Source organism: Girardinichthys multiradiatus, chromosome 12, assembly GCF_021462225.1.
Source record: "Girardinichthys multiradiatus isolate DD_20200921_A chromosome 12, DD_fGirMul_XY1, whole genome shotgun sequence".
NCBI classification, from domain to species: domain Eukaryota; kingdom Metazoa; phylum Chordata; class Actinopteri; order Cyprinodontiformes; family Goodeidae; genus Girardinichthys; species Girardinichthys multiradiatus.
In genome coordinates this window covers 3,388,170-3,403,391 of record NC_061805.1, presented here as the reverse complement: position 1 = coordinate 3,403,391, position 15,222 = coordinate 3,388,170, and the positions used below count along the sequence as shown (strand labels likewise).

General features: G+C 41.9%; 1 protein-coding gene across 4 annotated transcripts in view; it reads right to left on the bottom strand.

Moving 5' to 3' along the window:
* adgrd2 (adhesion G protein-coupled receptor D2) overlaps positions 1-15,222 on the bottom strand; it is a 106,126-nt gene that overhangs the window by 41,661 nt on the left and 49,243 nt on the right. For 3 of the 4 annotated variants that reach the window (XR_007040446.1, XM_047380153.1, XM_047380152.1), the window contains exons 12-17: positions 8,552-8,657; positions 8,407-8,462; positions 8,135-8,261; positions 3,522-3,625; positions 3,201-3,303; positions 2,776-2,929 (exon numbers count right to left, since the gene is read on the bottom strand). Coding sequence is in view for 3 of the 4 variants with exons in the window: in XM_047380153.1 (XP_047236109.1) it covers positions 2,776-2,929; positions 3,201-3,303; positions 3,522-3,625; positions 8,135-8,261; positions 8,407-8,462; positions 8,552-8,657 (650 nt within the window). In the remaining variant the exon portion in view is untranslated. The remainder of the gene's footprint in view (positions 1-2,775; positions 2,930-3,200; positions 3,304-3,521; positions 3,626-8,134; positions 8,262-8,406; positions 8,463-8,551; positions 8,658-15,222) is intronic. The other variant, XM_047380154.1, reaches the window with a different exon arrangement.

The following is a 15,222-nucleotide window of genomic DNA, read 5'->3' as shown; positions in this document are numbered from 1 at the left end:
TCAAGCATTGCAGACTAATCTAGAACTGCAGAGGTATCAGTCAGATAATACATATTTAGATTATTCTTTCTTTACTACTTATTATACTCATTGCATGTAGAGGACAAGTACAGTATTTGTTATAAAAAATATCGGCATACAATCAAAAGTCATTTTAAATGATGGAATCGTTGGTGCAAAACATTTGGATTGGAACATCCTAATAATTATATTTCATTTTTATTTATTCAATAAAGTGATGTGAACAATAATCAGCAGTATCAGGGATACTTAATCAATCACTTTATGAGCCATCTTTGTTGCTAGAATTACCTAATTGCAAAACATTTGTCAGCATCTTTATTCAGCAAATCCAAATTATAAAAACTGTTTTTTTAAGGTAGAAAATTTGTATTTTTAAAGCTCGCTGTATAAGCCAAACCATGACTCAAATTACTGAAATGTGTTTTTTTTTTGTTTTTTTTTTAGCTTAATAGTCATCAAATGTTACATAGTTCTATATTTTAACATGCTCAATATTTCAGAAAGTTAAAAGCAACTATACATATCTCAATGGTACAATTACTGTTTTTTGTCAAACTACTTGCAAAAAAAAGTAAGGCAAATGTACAATTAATCATTTGAGTCTAAAGGAAGGTGCTTGTACGTGGCCTCCTCACCCTCTGTCCCTCAAAGAACTCCTGTCTTTATCTGTTTGAGAACAAACAAGGCAGCAGCATGTCTCATTTTCCTTCTGGGTAGAAAAACAACTGGAGATGTGTGCACTTCTACTCTTGATGTGAGATTATTATCATGTCCTTCAGCCAAACAGTGATATTCCACGTGAGAAGAAATTGTTCTGCATTTCTTCTAAAAGAGTGTTTTTGCTTTATTTTTTTTTTTAAATCTAGATTTTACAGACATTTCAAATAGTGTGCAAAAGACTGTCATGTTCTTTTTATGTTGCTGTCAAAATGATGCACAAACAAGAAGGAAGGGAATAAATTCAAGATCATAGTTTACCAGGCAAGTAAACAGACATACATTTGCCTAATTTCAGAATAAAGAACATGTTGTTTTTATGTTTTTGTTATGACATACACCGTGCAGGTCAGACCTTCATGTAGCTTATCCAGCTCAGACATAAATTATCTAGTCTCCTCTTTTTTTATTTCCATCTAATTTTAAATCATGAAGCATTCGCTGATCTTTAAAATTAAGAGACCCAAAAGTTTGCTTATCAGCAATTTTCATTGCCAGATATAGTATTACAATAACTTATAGGGGGGTTCTATTTATACAGAACATTTGTATGTTCTGTATAAATAGAAAAGTTTAAACATTTCAAATACTTTTGCAAAGACACTGTAGGTCTACAATTTATATTTTAATAAAAATTATCATTGCAGATGAGAGCCCATATTCATATACAGGGCAATAATCCTAACAGCTTTTGATTCCTAAGAGCCTTATTAGTGACAAGCAGTGTCAAAGCAAGGTAAATAAAACTCTTGATCCTTGTGAAAAGCAAAGTCAACCTTGAAACTTTTTAGAAAACTGATTTCTGTACCGGTGAATCAATATACATGCAAGTGATCCTAAATTACCCGTGCTTATCTTACCTGTTTATTTTAGATGATTTCACCTTAACTTGCACACATAGTACTGTGTGTATAATAGACAATATCCTGAAAATTTTCATTTAGTATGTCGTTTGATTAAATTGCTATAAACAAGCGCAAAGTCTGTTCTTTTTTTGTAACCTGTTCCTTTCTTGTGATCTGTTTTTCTTGTAATTTTTTTCTTGTTTTTCTTTTATTTTTTCTTGTTTTTCCACAAAGCCTTACTAGAAACAGAAACAACGTTTCCATGGAAACCTGCTATACAAATGTTGTTTACAGACATGGTTAGAAGAAAGTACACTCTCTGTCAGGTTATATATATATATATATATATATATATATATATATATATATATATATTCGTACTCGTCGTCTTCCGCTTTATCCGGGACCAGGTCGGGGGGGCAGCAGACTCAGCAGAGACGCCCAGACGTCCCTCTCTCCAGACACCTCCTCCAGTTCCTCCAGGGGGAGCCCAAGGCGTTCCCAGGCCAGCCGAGAGACATAGTCCCTCCAGCGTGTCCTGGGCCGTCCTCTGGGCCTCCTCCCGGTGGGATGTGCCTGGAACACCTCCCGAGGAAGGCGTCCAGGAGGCATCCGGTATAGATGCCCGAGCCACCTCAACTGGTTCCTCTCGATGTGGAGGAGCAGCGGCTCTACTCCGAGCCCCTTCCGGATGGCCGAGCTCCTCACCCTATCTCTAAGGGAGTGCCTGGCCACCCTACGGAGGAAGCTCATTTCAGCCGCTTGGATCCGGGATCTTGTTCTTTCGGTCATGACACAAAGTTCATGGCCATAGGTGAGGGTAGGAACGTAGACCGACCGGTAAATTGAGAGCTTTGTGACATTTGTGGTGCTCATGTGGCAGTATTTACCAATACTTAAAAAAAGTTCAGGCAGCTGGTTTATCTGACCATCAAATTATGTTGTAGGGTGATGGCAAAATGCCTTCCCAAGTCATTCAAACAAAAGACAGACATGCAGAACTAGGACAGGGTATTTGTTTTTTTTAGAGCCAGCCCCCTAGTACTGTTGTGTTAAACAATAGCTGCTTTCAAAATATTGTCTTGCAGAATGAAACAGTGAAATGCCTTGAAACATGTGTTGTGAATTGGCACTATATAAATAAACTAAATTGAATTGAATTGACCATTGTTCAATAAGATCAGATTACCCCAGCCTATGACGTAGTAGAGTTTCATCCTGCGGTCCTCGCTGATGTTGACAGAAACCACTTTGCTCCAGAGAAGAAGACCCTCAACCAGCATCCAGCAGAAGGATGCCATGAAGAAGAGGTGAAGTAGAGTGGTCACCATGAAACATGCTGCCTGTATGATTAAACACATAAAGAAACAATTGTATACAAGTAGCATTAAAAATTTTTAGTGGAGTGTATTAGTTGATGAACACAGCGTGCCACCTTGTTACATCTGATCTGTTTTTTCAGGTAATGTCAGGTGCTTATAATGCAATGGATACTCAAAATAAGCATGTTATGATATGGTGGCAAAACAAATTTGTATAAACCTGTACTAACATACTTTATATTGGGAGTATTCCAGCTAGTACACCTCAAGTCAATAAATTAAACTGTCTCACCTGGTTCTCTGCTGCCCAGTCACTACACATCAGCAGGAGCTTTGCAAAGCCCAGGGCAACTATCAGGTTTTTATGAACAGTGGTTCGGTCTGACTTCGGGACTCTAAAATATCACACACCAATACACACACATTAAAAAACCATGTGTGAAACAACGTGTGAGTTCTCGCACACTTATTGAAAATGTTTTTCTGTAGTAATGCTCATACATCAACACAATATTTAGCAATTTTTCTTACTGATGTGAATCTTGTAGGGATTTATAAAATGCTTTTCACCCTCGGTGCTTTCAGAATGCACTCTCTGATGTTTGTTACTCACCCTACAGCAATGAAGAGGATGAAGGTGAAGAGGAGGCCACACAGAGACACTCCACAGCCAATGAACGTGAGGACCTGCAGAGCTTTTTCGTTCTCTGGGGTCCTCTGGGACAAAGCAACACAAATGCATATACTGTTTAAATACCTGCACATCTAGTTGATCACTGCTGCCAGGGGTGGGCCAGTGGGGGCTCTGCTCCCCCCCTGGAATAACATTGGCTATCCCAGTTGCCACCCCAGATATGATAAGGAGTTGACCATGTGTCAGCGAAGGTACCTAGCTTTTCTGATTACCAGTGAATGCAACACCAAACTATGGTTAGAGTTTGTCCTGCTTATAGTGTTTTAAGTTGCGGTATTTCCATTAAGTTTAATAAGGTTAATAAAGTCATATTTAAATCCTATTGAATTCAATTTTGTTTATTTATATAGCGCCAATTCACAACACGTCGTCTCAAGGCATTTCACAAAAGTCAGGTACATACATTCCAATTAATCCTAATCATTGAACAGTGCAGTCAGATTCAGTTATTTATTCAAATTGGATAAAAAGTTTTTCTGTCTAAGGAAACCCAGCAGAGTGCATCCAGTCAGTGACTTGCAGCATTCCCTCCTCCTAGATAAGCATGTAGAGACAGTGGATCGTCACTGGCGTTGACTTTGCAGCAATCCCTCATACTGAGCATGCATGTAGCGACAGTGGAGAGGAAAAACTCCCTTTTAACAGGAAGAAACCTCCAGCAGAACCAGGCTCAGTGTGAGCGGCCATCTGCCACGACCGACTGGGGGTTTGAGGGAACAGAGCAGAGACACAAATAATACAGAAGCACTGATCCAGGAGTACTTTTTATGGGAAGGAAAAGTAAATGTTAGTGGATGTAGCTCCTTTAGTTGTTTCATCTAGGAAGAAAGAACAGATAAACTCTGAGCCAGTTTTCAAGGTTTGAGTCTGAAAGAGAGCACATTGAGTTAGTCACAGTAAAAGCTCAGTCGTTTGCCATGTCTAGGAGAGAGAAAGAGTTAAACACTGAAAGACAGGGCCATGTGGATCATTGGTAGAGGGTGAGCATTAAGTTGTTGCCAACAGAAGCTTGGACGACGCCCCTCTCCAGAAAGTTGTCACAGGCAGACACAGAGTCAGGCCAGGTGTAGCTTCTAGGAAGAGAAAAGAGAGAGAACAAAGTTAAAAGCTGAAATAACAGCAAATAATGCAAAATTGGAGAGAATGTAGCGAAGAGGGTAAAAGTGGTCATTATGTCCTCCAGCAGCCTAAGCCTATAGTAGCATAACTACAGACATTGGTCAGGATGACCTAAGCCACTCTAACTATAAGCTTTATCAAAAAGGAAAGTTTTAAGCCTAGCCTTAAAAGTAGACAGTTTGTCCATCTAGAGCCCACTGATGGCCATTGTTATACTAAAAACCACAACGATTGGGATACCTCTCTTTGTCATATTGATCATAACCACTGGAAAAGAGAAGGGGTCATACAGGTAGCAGAAATGGAGGGTGTGTTTGCACCTCAACCATAACTGAGCTAGTTTAGGCTGAACCTGACTCCCCCTTACTCCATCCAATAGGGAGGGAAGAAGACGGAGGTAAAAATAAGGAAGATCTCTCAGGATAAACTAAGCCACTCCAACTATAAGCTTTATCAAAAAGGAAAGTTTTAAGCCTAGCCTTAAAAGTAGACAGGGTGTCTGCCCACAGACTAAAACTGGGAGCTGGTTCCACAGGAGAGGAGCCTGATAACTAAAGGATCTGCCTCCCATTCTACTTCTAGAGACTCTAGGAACCACCAGTAAACCTGCAGTCTGAGAACGAAGTGCTCTGTTAGGAACATATGGAACAATCAGATATCTGATGTATGATGGACCTAAATCAATAAGGGCTTTGTATGTGAGGAGGAGAATTTTAAATTCTATTCTGGATTTAACAGGGTTCCAGTGAAGGGAAGCTAAAGTAGGGGAAATATGATCATTCTTTTTAATTTTCATCAGAACTCCTGCTGCAGCATTTTGAATCAGCTCAAGGCTTTTAACTGCATTTTGTGGACATCCTGATAGTAAAGAATTACAGTAGTCCAATCTTGAAGTAACAAATGCATGGACTAGTTTTTCAGCATCACTCCTGGACAGGATATTTCTAATTTTGGCAATGTTCCCAGGGATGAAAGAAGGAAATCCTAGAAACCTGTTCAATATGGGATTTAAATGACATGTCCTGGTCAAAAATAACACCAAGGTTTTTTACTTTATTACCTGAGGTCAATTTAATGCCATCCAGGTTAAGTGATTGACTAAGCAATTTCTTTTTTAAAGACTCCGGTTCAAAGACGACAATTTATGTCTTGTCTGAATTTAGAAGCAGAAAATTTAAAATCATCCAAGTTTTTATGTCTTCAAAACATACTTGTAGTCTATCTAACTGGTTGGGCTCATCGGGATTCACGGATAAGTAAAGCTGAGTGTCATCAGCGTAACAGTGAAAATTTATCCTATGCTGCCTGATAATTTTACCTATTGGAAGCATATATATAGTAAAGAGAATTGGCCCAAGTACTGAACCCTGTGGTACTCCACAATTAACCCTGGAGTTTAAAGATGATTTATCATTTACATGAACAAACTGGAATCTGTCAGACAAATAAGATTTAAACCAGCCTAGCCCTGTTACCCTGATCCCTACAGCATGTTCCAGCCTAGAGAATATTGTGATCGACTGTATCAAATGCAGCACTGAGATCTTACAGGACAAGTACAGACACAAGCCCATTATCTGAGGCCATAAGAATATCATTAGTGAGTTTCAGCAGAGCTGTTTCAGTGCTATGATGAGCTCGGAAGCCTAACTTCCTAACTGTACATAAACTGCAAAGCTACTGTACCGATGTCTAAGCATGTCATACTATCTAAGAGAAGCCAGCCTATGAATTTATGGTGTCCGATCCTGACTGGGTACCTTCTTTACTTCTTGGACACACAGAAGTTAAAGCGACAACTCCTGACCAATTTGCTCGTAGGATAAAGAGACAAAGAGAACAACTTTTAACCAATTTGAATAATAAACTAAATCGGACTGCACTGTTTGATAGTTAAGATTAATTGGAATGTATGTATCTGAGTTTAAATTTGTATGATTTAATTGAATTGACTTTGTGATGTGCCTTGAGACGACGTGTGTTGTGAACTGGCGCTTTATAAATAAAACTGAATTGAATTGAAACATGTGCAGAAATTAACTGCCTGCTGGAGGAGTACAAAAAAATGAAGGAAGAGCTGTAAGGAAAGAACATGGATGAGCAATTCTTAAAAGATGAAGTTTAGCACCCAAGCAAAGCAAGGTATGTCATGTTATAGATTTATATTGTACTTAAGAATACTGAGGAACTTTGCATGTTATTCTATATAAAATGTTTGGTTTAATGGCTTGGAATCTGGTTTATTCACTTTTATTTCGCATTTTATAGCAATGTAAAGTTATGTTCTGAAGTCAGGACTGTGATGCAGTTTTTTTAGCGCGCCACTAGGGGCACGGCCGGTTTGTGAGTAATGTTAAGAACAAATGTAAACAAAGCAGTGAAAATCATCAGAAGCTGAGTTTAGAAGCAGTTTATGTAGTATCTTTAAGAGTGTGCGTCCATAAGACTGGTGAGTTGTGTAAATTGTTCTACAAGGATAATTTGTTATTTAGGTTTGTTGTTCTGGATATTTTCTGTTAGCTCATTTTGCTTAATAGAATATATGGCTAACATATATGTTTTTACCTTAAGTTGATGATTTTTATTATTTTTAGTTGCCTTTTTCTAGTTTGATCTCCACATTATAAGTGATTGAAAGACAGGACTGAAGTAATGAGTAAACAGTATATTTCATTTGTAACCAAATATAGTTCAGGCTACTCATATGGGAAGTTGTGATTAAACTGAATTATTCACAAATGTTTTATTTGTGCATTCTGTTTTGTAGAATCAAAAACACCCGTACCTGGTACCTGAATCTGCTTATTAATGTAAAGCATCACCTGGCCTGATCATTGACTTGGTGGTCATACAGTCATTTAATCAGTGTACACTCTATATCACCACCATAGTAAACTGGTCAACAATCTTAGAAATCATCTTTACAGTTATTGCATTCATTTATGTTTAGAACCTTGTTTAACAAACACTGTATGAGCATCCATTTTGTTTATTTTATAGCTTTCACTGTGCTGGAAAGTGTTCTGGAGATGCAAGGATTATCTTGGATGAAAAGGATACATACATATCTGCACTTGTCGGACACTCTCTTCTGGGATTTTTTGATGTCAAGGGCTGTGAAACTTTAAATACTGGAAAGTGTTCTGGAGAACTTTAAATGCTCTTTTCTAGTCAGTCTAAAATTTGTCAAAACAAAAGACAAATGGTCTGTGATAGGTTTTTTGTTGTTCCAATTAATATTAAAGAATAACAGCATTTTTTCAAAGTTAGTCATTAGTTTTGATTTTGGTGTTCCCCCCCAAGATTTTTAATGGTCCCATGTGGCTCCCCTGTGAAAAATTCCGGGGGCACCACTGTTGTTGATAAGGATGCTACACAAAATCCACAGCTGTTGGCAGACAGAGACATTTTACCTGAGTTTCATAAACCTGCAGCAGCAAAGCAAAATTGGTGGTGTGGTTGCAGTAGCAAACAGTGTATCCATAATGTTTAGACACAACCTCGCAGCCTTTGGTATTCCACCACCCACCAGCCTCCGGACTGCTTACACAGAAATGATACAGTATATACTTATGATCCACATAGACATACCAAAGAATAAAATCAATTCTGCTTTTGCAAATCCTGAAATACTTCTAACTGATCTAAACTGCCTGTGGTCTAAAAAATAACATTTCCTACTTACGTGAGATCAAAATCCCAGAATGCACACACTGGATCATATACAGCATCAATGGAATTCTGGTAAAATATCAGGACATGATAAATTTATATTATGCAAATATGCCACTACTTTTTCAAAGAAGATATATCTTAGAGGTTAGGTTAACCTGTACTTTGTGCTGGAGCTGGAAGTGAACTGCCATGCTCACTGGGTGGTCATCTCCCAGCACAGTGGTGGATATAACAGATGAGCCGAGGACTGTGCCCAGATACCTGTGGGTGCACAAAAAAGTCTGCATCAAAGGAACAATCTACAGAGCCTTGCAAAGATTTTATAACATCTTCAAGTTTCTTAAGTTTTATCAAGTTGCTACCACAAACTTTAGATTGTTTTAATGGGATTCTATGTATAAATCTGGAAAGTTTGGTAAGCATTTGTATTCAGCCTCTCTAAGTCAATGTTTTCTGTTACTTTTGTAAGTGTTTTGTAGGTATGTCTCTTACAGCTTTGTATATCAAGAGACACATTTTCTTGCCATTCTTCTAACATGTTTTCTTCAAACATCAACTCTGATTAGCTTCCCTGTCTGTGTTGAAGAAAATGCTGCTCCCTGTTTGGATGGTATTTTTTTTAGGAGAATGTGTATACACACAGATGGATTCTATTTTCAAAATACTTGTCTTCTGAAGGTAAGGTGCTGGATTGTATTTATATTTTAGGATTTTTCTTAATTTACGTATGAGATTAAAGGAGGCTGGACACAAATGCAAATCAGCAGTCATTTCTTTATTGCAAAAACCTAAAAATATATTTAGAATTTTCTCAATTATGTCCACATCACAATTATGTGCTACCTTGTGTTGGTATATCACATAATATCTCAATATAATACAATGAATATCATAATTCACTGCCTTGCCAAAAGGCGATCCATTGTATGTTTGTGTGTTTCTATGGTAAAGTCTGCTAAACCAATATAATTTTAACATTCTGGCCATTCTCTGCTTGCCTCTACAGCTCTTTGTTTGACATGACCAGTGTACATAGCTAAAGCCAAGTATCATTTATGCAGGGCCGGGAAGCATGCAACTTCAACTATGTTTTGCTTTTAACTAGGTCAATCTAACCAGTAAGAAAAAAAGAGTATCACATGCAATAATACAACTTAATATTCCTGTATAGCCTGTATTTATTAACCATAGATACTATCATGTTTAGGCTGGACCGAAAATGCAGACGAGGGAGGAGGCAGCAGGGTGAGTTGGAAACTCCTTCTTTAAGTTATAAGAGTCCACTTAAATGCAGGGGTGGCGCAGGGTGACAAGATAATCCTGATTACTAGGTATATCAAAAGACAGAACCTAACATACCAGGATCCGAAGCAAAGGACAAAACCCAAAAAGACATAACAACACCACAGGGGACAATGAACATAAACAGACCTAAATACAGAAGGAGGCAAACAGAAACAATGGGCAGATAATTAGGGGGAACAGGACACGTGTGGACAGACTAGTAGACTGAGAGGCAGGTGAACCAAATTAGGAGTAACAGGAACATGAGGAGCTAGACGAGAAACAAACTGTAAACAAACCCAGGGAACCAGAACACAGGGGAGAGAACAGAGACATGAAGGACAGGGCAGGAAACAAACTTTATAACTAAAAACAGGAGGAACAGATCTCAGCACACAATCATCAAACCCATAAGAACACAGAGCAAAGCAGAACCTAGACAAATATATAAGAAATGGAAAACACACCTGAATCATGGAACCTAAAGCTACCATAATCAGAAATAAACAGAAAAACACCTGACTGGAAAAACATGATCCAATCCCGAACCAAAATTCCACATCGTGACATTGATTGAGCAAGTGGTGCAGTGTCCTATCAGTACCTTTAACTCGATTAAAAAGATAAAACAAATGCATTTACACAGAAAATAGAAAAAAATGTTCAGGTCTGCTTGTTGTCATGACATTGTCATTTCCAATGCTCTCAATTTTGAATCAAAATATATAATTGAAACAATATTGAGACATATATTTATATATAAGTAAGACAGCTCCTCCTTGAACTGCCACCTTAACGTGGTGGAGGTTGAGTGCTCAAATGATCCTAGAGGCTATGTTGTCTGGGGCCTAAATGCCCCTGGTAGGGTCTCCCATGGCAAACAGGCTCTAGGTGATGGGTCAGACAAAGAGCGGTTCAAGAATCCCTCATGAGGACGAAAATATCGAGGCACGTGACGTCGCCCGGCACGGCGGAGCCGGGGTCCCACCCTGGAGCCAGGCCTGGGGTCGGGACTCGCTTGAGAGCGGCTGGTGGCCGGGTTGCTCCTCGCGGGACCCGGCTGGGCCAAGCCCGAACGAGAGACGCGAGGGCATCCCCCAGTGGGCCCACCACCTGCAGGGAGAACCGTGAGGGACCGGTGCAAAGAGGATTGGGTGGCGGACGAAGGTGGAGACCTCAGCGGCCCGATCCCCGGATGCTTAGGCTGGCTCTGGGGACGTGGGATGTCAACTCACTGGGGGGGAAGGAGCCTGAGCTTGTGCAGAAGGTCAAGAGATATCGACTAGAAATAGTTGGGCTCGCCTCCACGCACAGCGTGGGCTCTGGAACCCATCTCCTTGAGAGGGGTTGGACTCTCTTCTACTCTGGAGTGGCCCACGTGGAGAGGCGGCGGGCTGGTGTGGGTTTGCTTGTTGCCCCCCAGCTCAGCCATCTCGTGTTGGGGTTTACCCCAGTGGATGAGAGGGTCGTATCCCTGTGCCTTCGGGTTGGGGATAGGTCTCTGACTGTCGTCTCGGCCTACGGGCCAATCCCAGAACCCGGTGGTGGACACCGGCAGTAAGGGATGCTGTCAAGCTGAAGAAGGAGTTCTATCGGCTGTGGCTGGCTTGTGGGACTCCTGAGGCGGCTGACGGGTACCCTGAGGCCAAACCTGCTGCGGCCCGGGCGGTGGCAGAGGCAAAAACTCGGGCCTGGGAGGAGTTCAGTGAGGCCATGGAGAAGGACTACCGGTTGGCCTCGAAGAGATTCTGGCAAACCGTCCGGCGCCTCAGGAGGGCGAAGCAGTGCTTCGCCAACACTGTTTATAGTGGGGGTGGGAGGCTGCTGACCTCGACTGAGGACATTATCGGGCGGTGGAAGGAGTACTCCGAGGATCTCCTCAATTCTGCCATCATGCATTCCGTGGTGGAAACAGAGGCTGGCGACTCGGGGTTGGACTCTTTCATCACCCAGGCTGAAGTCCCCGAGCTGGTTAAAAAGCTCTGCGGTGGCAAGGCTTTGGGTGTGAATTAGATCCGCCCTGAGTACCTCAAATCTCTGGATGTTGTTGGGCTGTCATGGTTGACACGCCTCATCAACATTGCGTGGCGGTCGGGGACAGTGCCTCTGGACTGGCAGACTGGGGTGGTGGTCCCCCTTTATAAGAAGGGGGATCGGAGGGTGTGTTCCAACTACAGGGGGATAACACTCCTCAGCCTCCCTGGTAAGGCCTACGCCAGGGTATTGGAGAGGAGAGTCTGGCCGATAGTCGAAAGGCTTCAGGAGGAGCAGTGTGGGTTTCACCCCGGCCATGGAACACTGGACCAGCTCTATACCCTCTACAGGGTGCTTGAGGGTTCATGGGAGTTTGCCCAACCGGTTCACATGTGTTTTGTGGACCTGGAGAAGGCATTCCACTGTGTCCCTCGTGATGCCCTGTGGGGGGTGCTCCAGGAGTATGGAATCGGGGTCCCTTTATTAGGGGCCATCCGGTCCTTGTACGAGCGAAGGAGTTTGGTCCGCATTGCCGGCACTAAGTCGGACCTGTTCGCGATGCATGTTGGACTCCGGCAGGGCTGCCCTTTGTCACCGGTCCTGTTCATAACTTTTATGGACAGGATTTCTAGACGCAGCCAAGGGCCGGAGGGGGTCTGGCTTGGGGACCAGTGGATTTGCAGATGACGTGGTCCTACTGGCCCCCTCTAGCCAAGACCTACAGCATGCGATGGGGCGGTTCGCAGCCGAGTGTGAAGCGGCTGGGATGAAGATCAGCTCCTCCAAGTCCGAGGCCATGGTACTCGACCGGAAAAGGGTGGCTTGTCCTCTTCAGGTTGGAGGGGAGTTCCTGCCTCAAGTGGAGGAGTTTAAGTATCTCTGGGTCTTGTTCACGAGTGGGGGAAAATGGAGCGGGAGATCGACAGACGGATCGGTGCGGCTGCCGCAGTAATGGGGGCACTGTGCCGGTCTGTTGTGGTGAAGAGAGAGCTGAGCCGAAAAGCAAAGCTCTCAATTTACCGGTCGGTCTACGTTCCTACCCTCACCTATGGCCATGAACTTTGGGTCATGACCAAAAGAACGAGATCCCGGATACAAGCGGCTGAAATTAGCTTCCTCCGTAGGGTTGTTGGGCACTCCCTTAGAGATAGGGTGAGGAGCTCGGCCATCCGGGAAGGGCTCAGAGTAGAGCCGCTACTCCTCCACATCGAGAGGAACCAGTTGAGGTGGCTCGGGCATCTGTACCGGATGCCTCCTGGACGACTTCCTCGGGAGGTGTTCCAGGCATGTCCCAACGGGAGGAGGCCCAGGGGACGGCCCAGGACACGCTGTAGGGACTATGTCTCTCGGCTGGCCTGGGAACGCCTTGGGCTCCACCCGGAGGAGCTGGCGGAGGTGTCTGGGGAGAGGGACGTCTGGGCATCTCTGCTGAGTCTGCTGCCCCCGCGAACCGGTCCCGGATAAGCGGAAGACGATGAGTACGAGTACGAGTAAGACATAGCCCAAATTCTTTTTTGAGTTTACATATGAACAGACAATTAAAAAAAAAAAGTAGTTGGAACTTTAAAAATATAAACACCAACCATCATACCGTTATCACAATATACATATGCATAATAAATTAGGTCGTAAAATAACTGGAGAAGCAACATTTGTTTTGACTGAAATGTAAAGGTATCAGTGGTGAGGAAAGTCAGCCTCATCGATGTGGATCCCTCCTACCCGCTGCACCACTCCTCCAAGTTGCTACCATCGTGCACATGATACAGCACCCTAATGGCCATGAAAGGCATGTACAAAAAAGAAATAACTCAACAGGTGTATTAAATTGCAGAAAAATAAAGATTGCACTGTGTTGTCATCCATTTGTTTTGTGAGTGTTTTTAAGTGTGTTTTCAATAAAAGGGCTAAGTATAAGACAAGTTTCTTTCTTTGATTGTGGAACATAAGAAAAGTCAAGATAAGAAATTAGTTAAGTTGTATTCTAAACCTAGAATGTTGTTTCTCTAACATAATGTTATTTACCATCGTTTTGTGCACAGTCACAGAACCAGGCAATGGAATGGCTAGGCACTAATAATGGACTGATGCCCGCCCAATCATCTCCATTGACAATGATCTGTAAATTCACAGATTGCTCTCAAAACAGCACTTTTATAATTCAATTCAATTCAGTTTATTTATATAGCACCAATTCACAACACATGTCATCTCAAGGCACTTCACAAAAGTCAGGTACAAACATTCCAATTAATCATTGAACAGGGCAGTCAGATTCAGTTATTTATTCAAACTGGATAAAAAGTTTTTCTGTCTAAGGAAACCCAGCAGATTGAATCCAGTCAGTGACTTGCAGCATTCCCTCCTCCTAGATAAGCATGTAGAGACAGTGGATCGTCACTGGCGTTTACTTTGCAGCAATCCCTCACACTGAGCAGGCATGTAGCAACAGTGGAGAGGAAAAACTCCCTTTTAACAGGAGGAAACCTCCAGCAGAACCAGGCTCAGTGTGAGCGGCCATCTGCCACTATCCACTGGGGAGTTTGAGAGAACAGAGCAGAGACACAAAAAGAACAAATAAGCACTGATCCAGGAGTCCTTTCTATAGGAAGGAAAAGTATATGTTAATGGATGTAGCTCCTTTAGTCGTTTCACCTAGAAAGAAAGAACAGATAAACTCTGAGCCAGTTTTCAAGGTTAGAGTCTGAAAGAGAGCACATTGAGTTAGTCACAGTAAAAGCTCAGTCAATTTCCAAGTCTAGGAGAGAGAAAGGCTTAAACACTGAAAGACAGGGCCATGTGGATCATCGGTAGAGGGTGAGCATTAAGTTGTTGCCAGCAGAAACTTGGACGATGCCCCTCTCCAGAAAGGTGTGACAAGTAGACAGAGTCAGGCCAGGTATAGCTTCTAGGAAGAGAAAAGAGAGAGAACAAAGTTAAAAGTTGAAATAACAGCAAATAATGCAAAATTGGAGAGTAGTGTGAGAATGTAGCGAAGAGGGTGAAAGTGGTCATTATGTCCTCCAACAGCCTAAGCCTATAGCAGCGTAACTACAGAGATAGTTCAGGATAATCTAAGCCAATATAAATATAACTATAAGCTTTATCAAAAAGGAAAGTTTTAAGCCTAGCCTTAAAAGTAGACCGTTTCTCCATTTAGAGCCCAATGATGGCCATTGTTATACTGTTGAGCTGAGCTTCAGGCCCCGCCCCTTTCTGGCTGAGTGCAGGTCTGGCTGTGTCTCCCACCCTGGTGGCAGCAGCCTGTTTGCACCAGATGGAGATGATTAAATGAACTATTTGAAGGTACTCTCTAACACATGAGCTGCTTACAATGTGTGAGAGAGGTGCTGGAAAATGGACACTGCAGGACTGAGAAAGCTTGTTTCAAGGTACGGAAGGAGCCGGTGAGCTGCAGACTGTACTTGAATATATGTAAAAACTGATATTTAATGCTTTAAATATATTTGTTTGATTTTTGGGTGTTTAATTTGGGATGTTATACTTAGTTTCAAGAATAATGTATAATCATTTAAAGGGCTAATTATTTTGAACATAGTTAAATGTG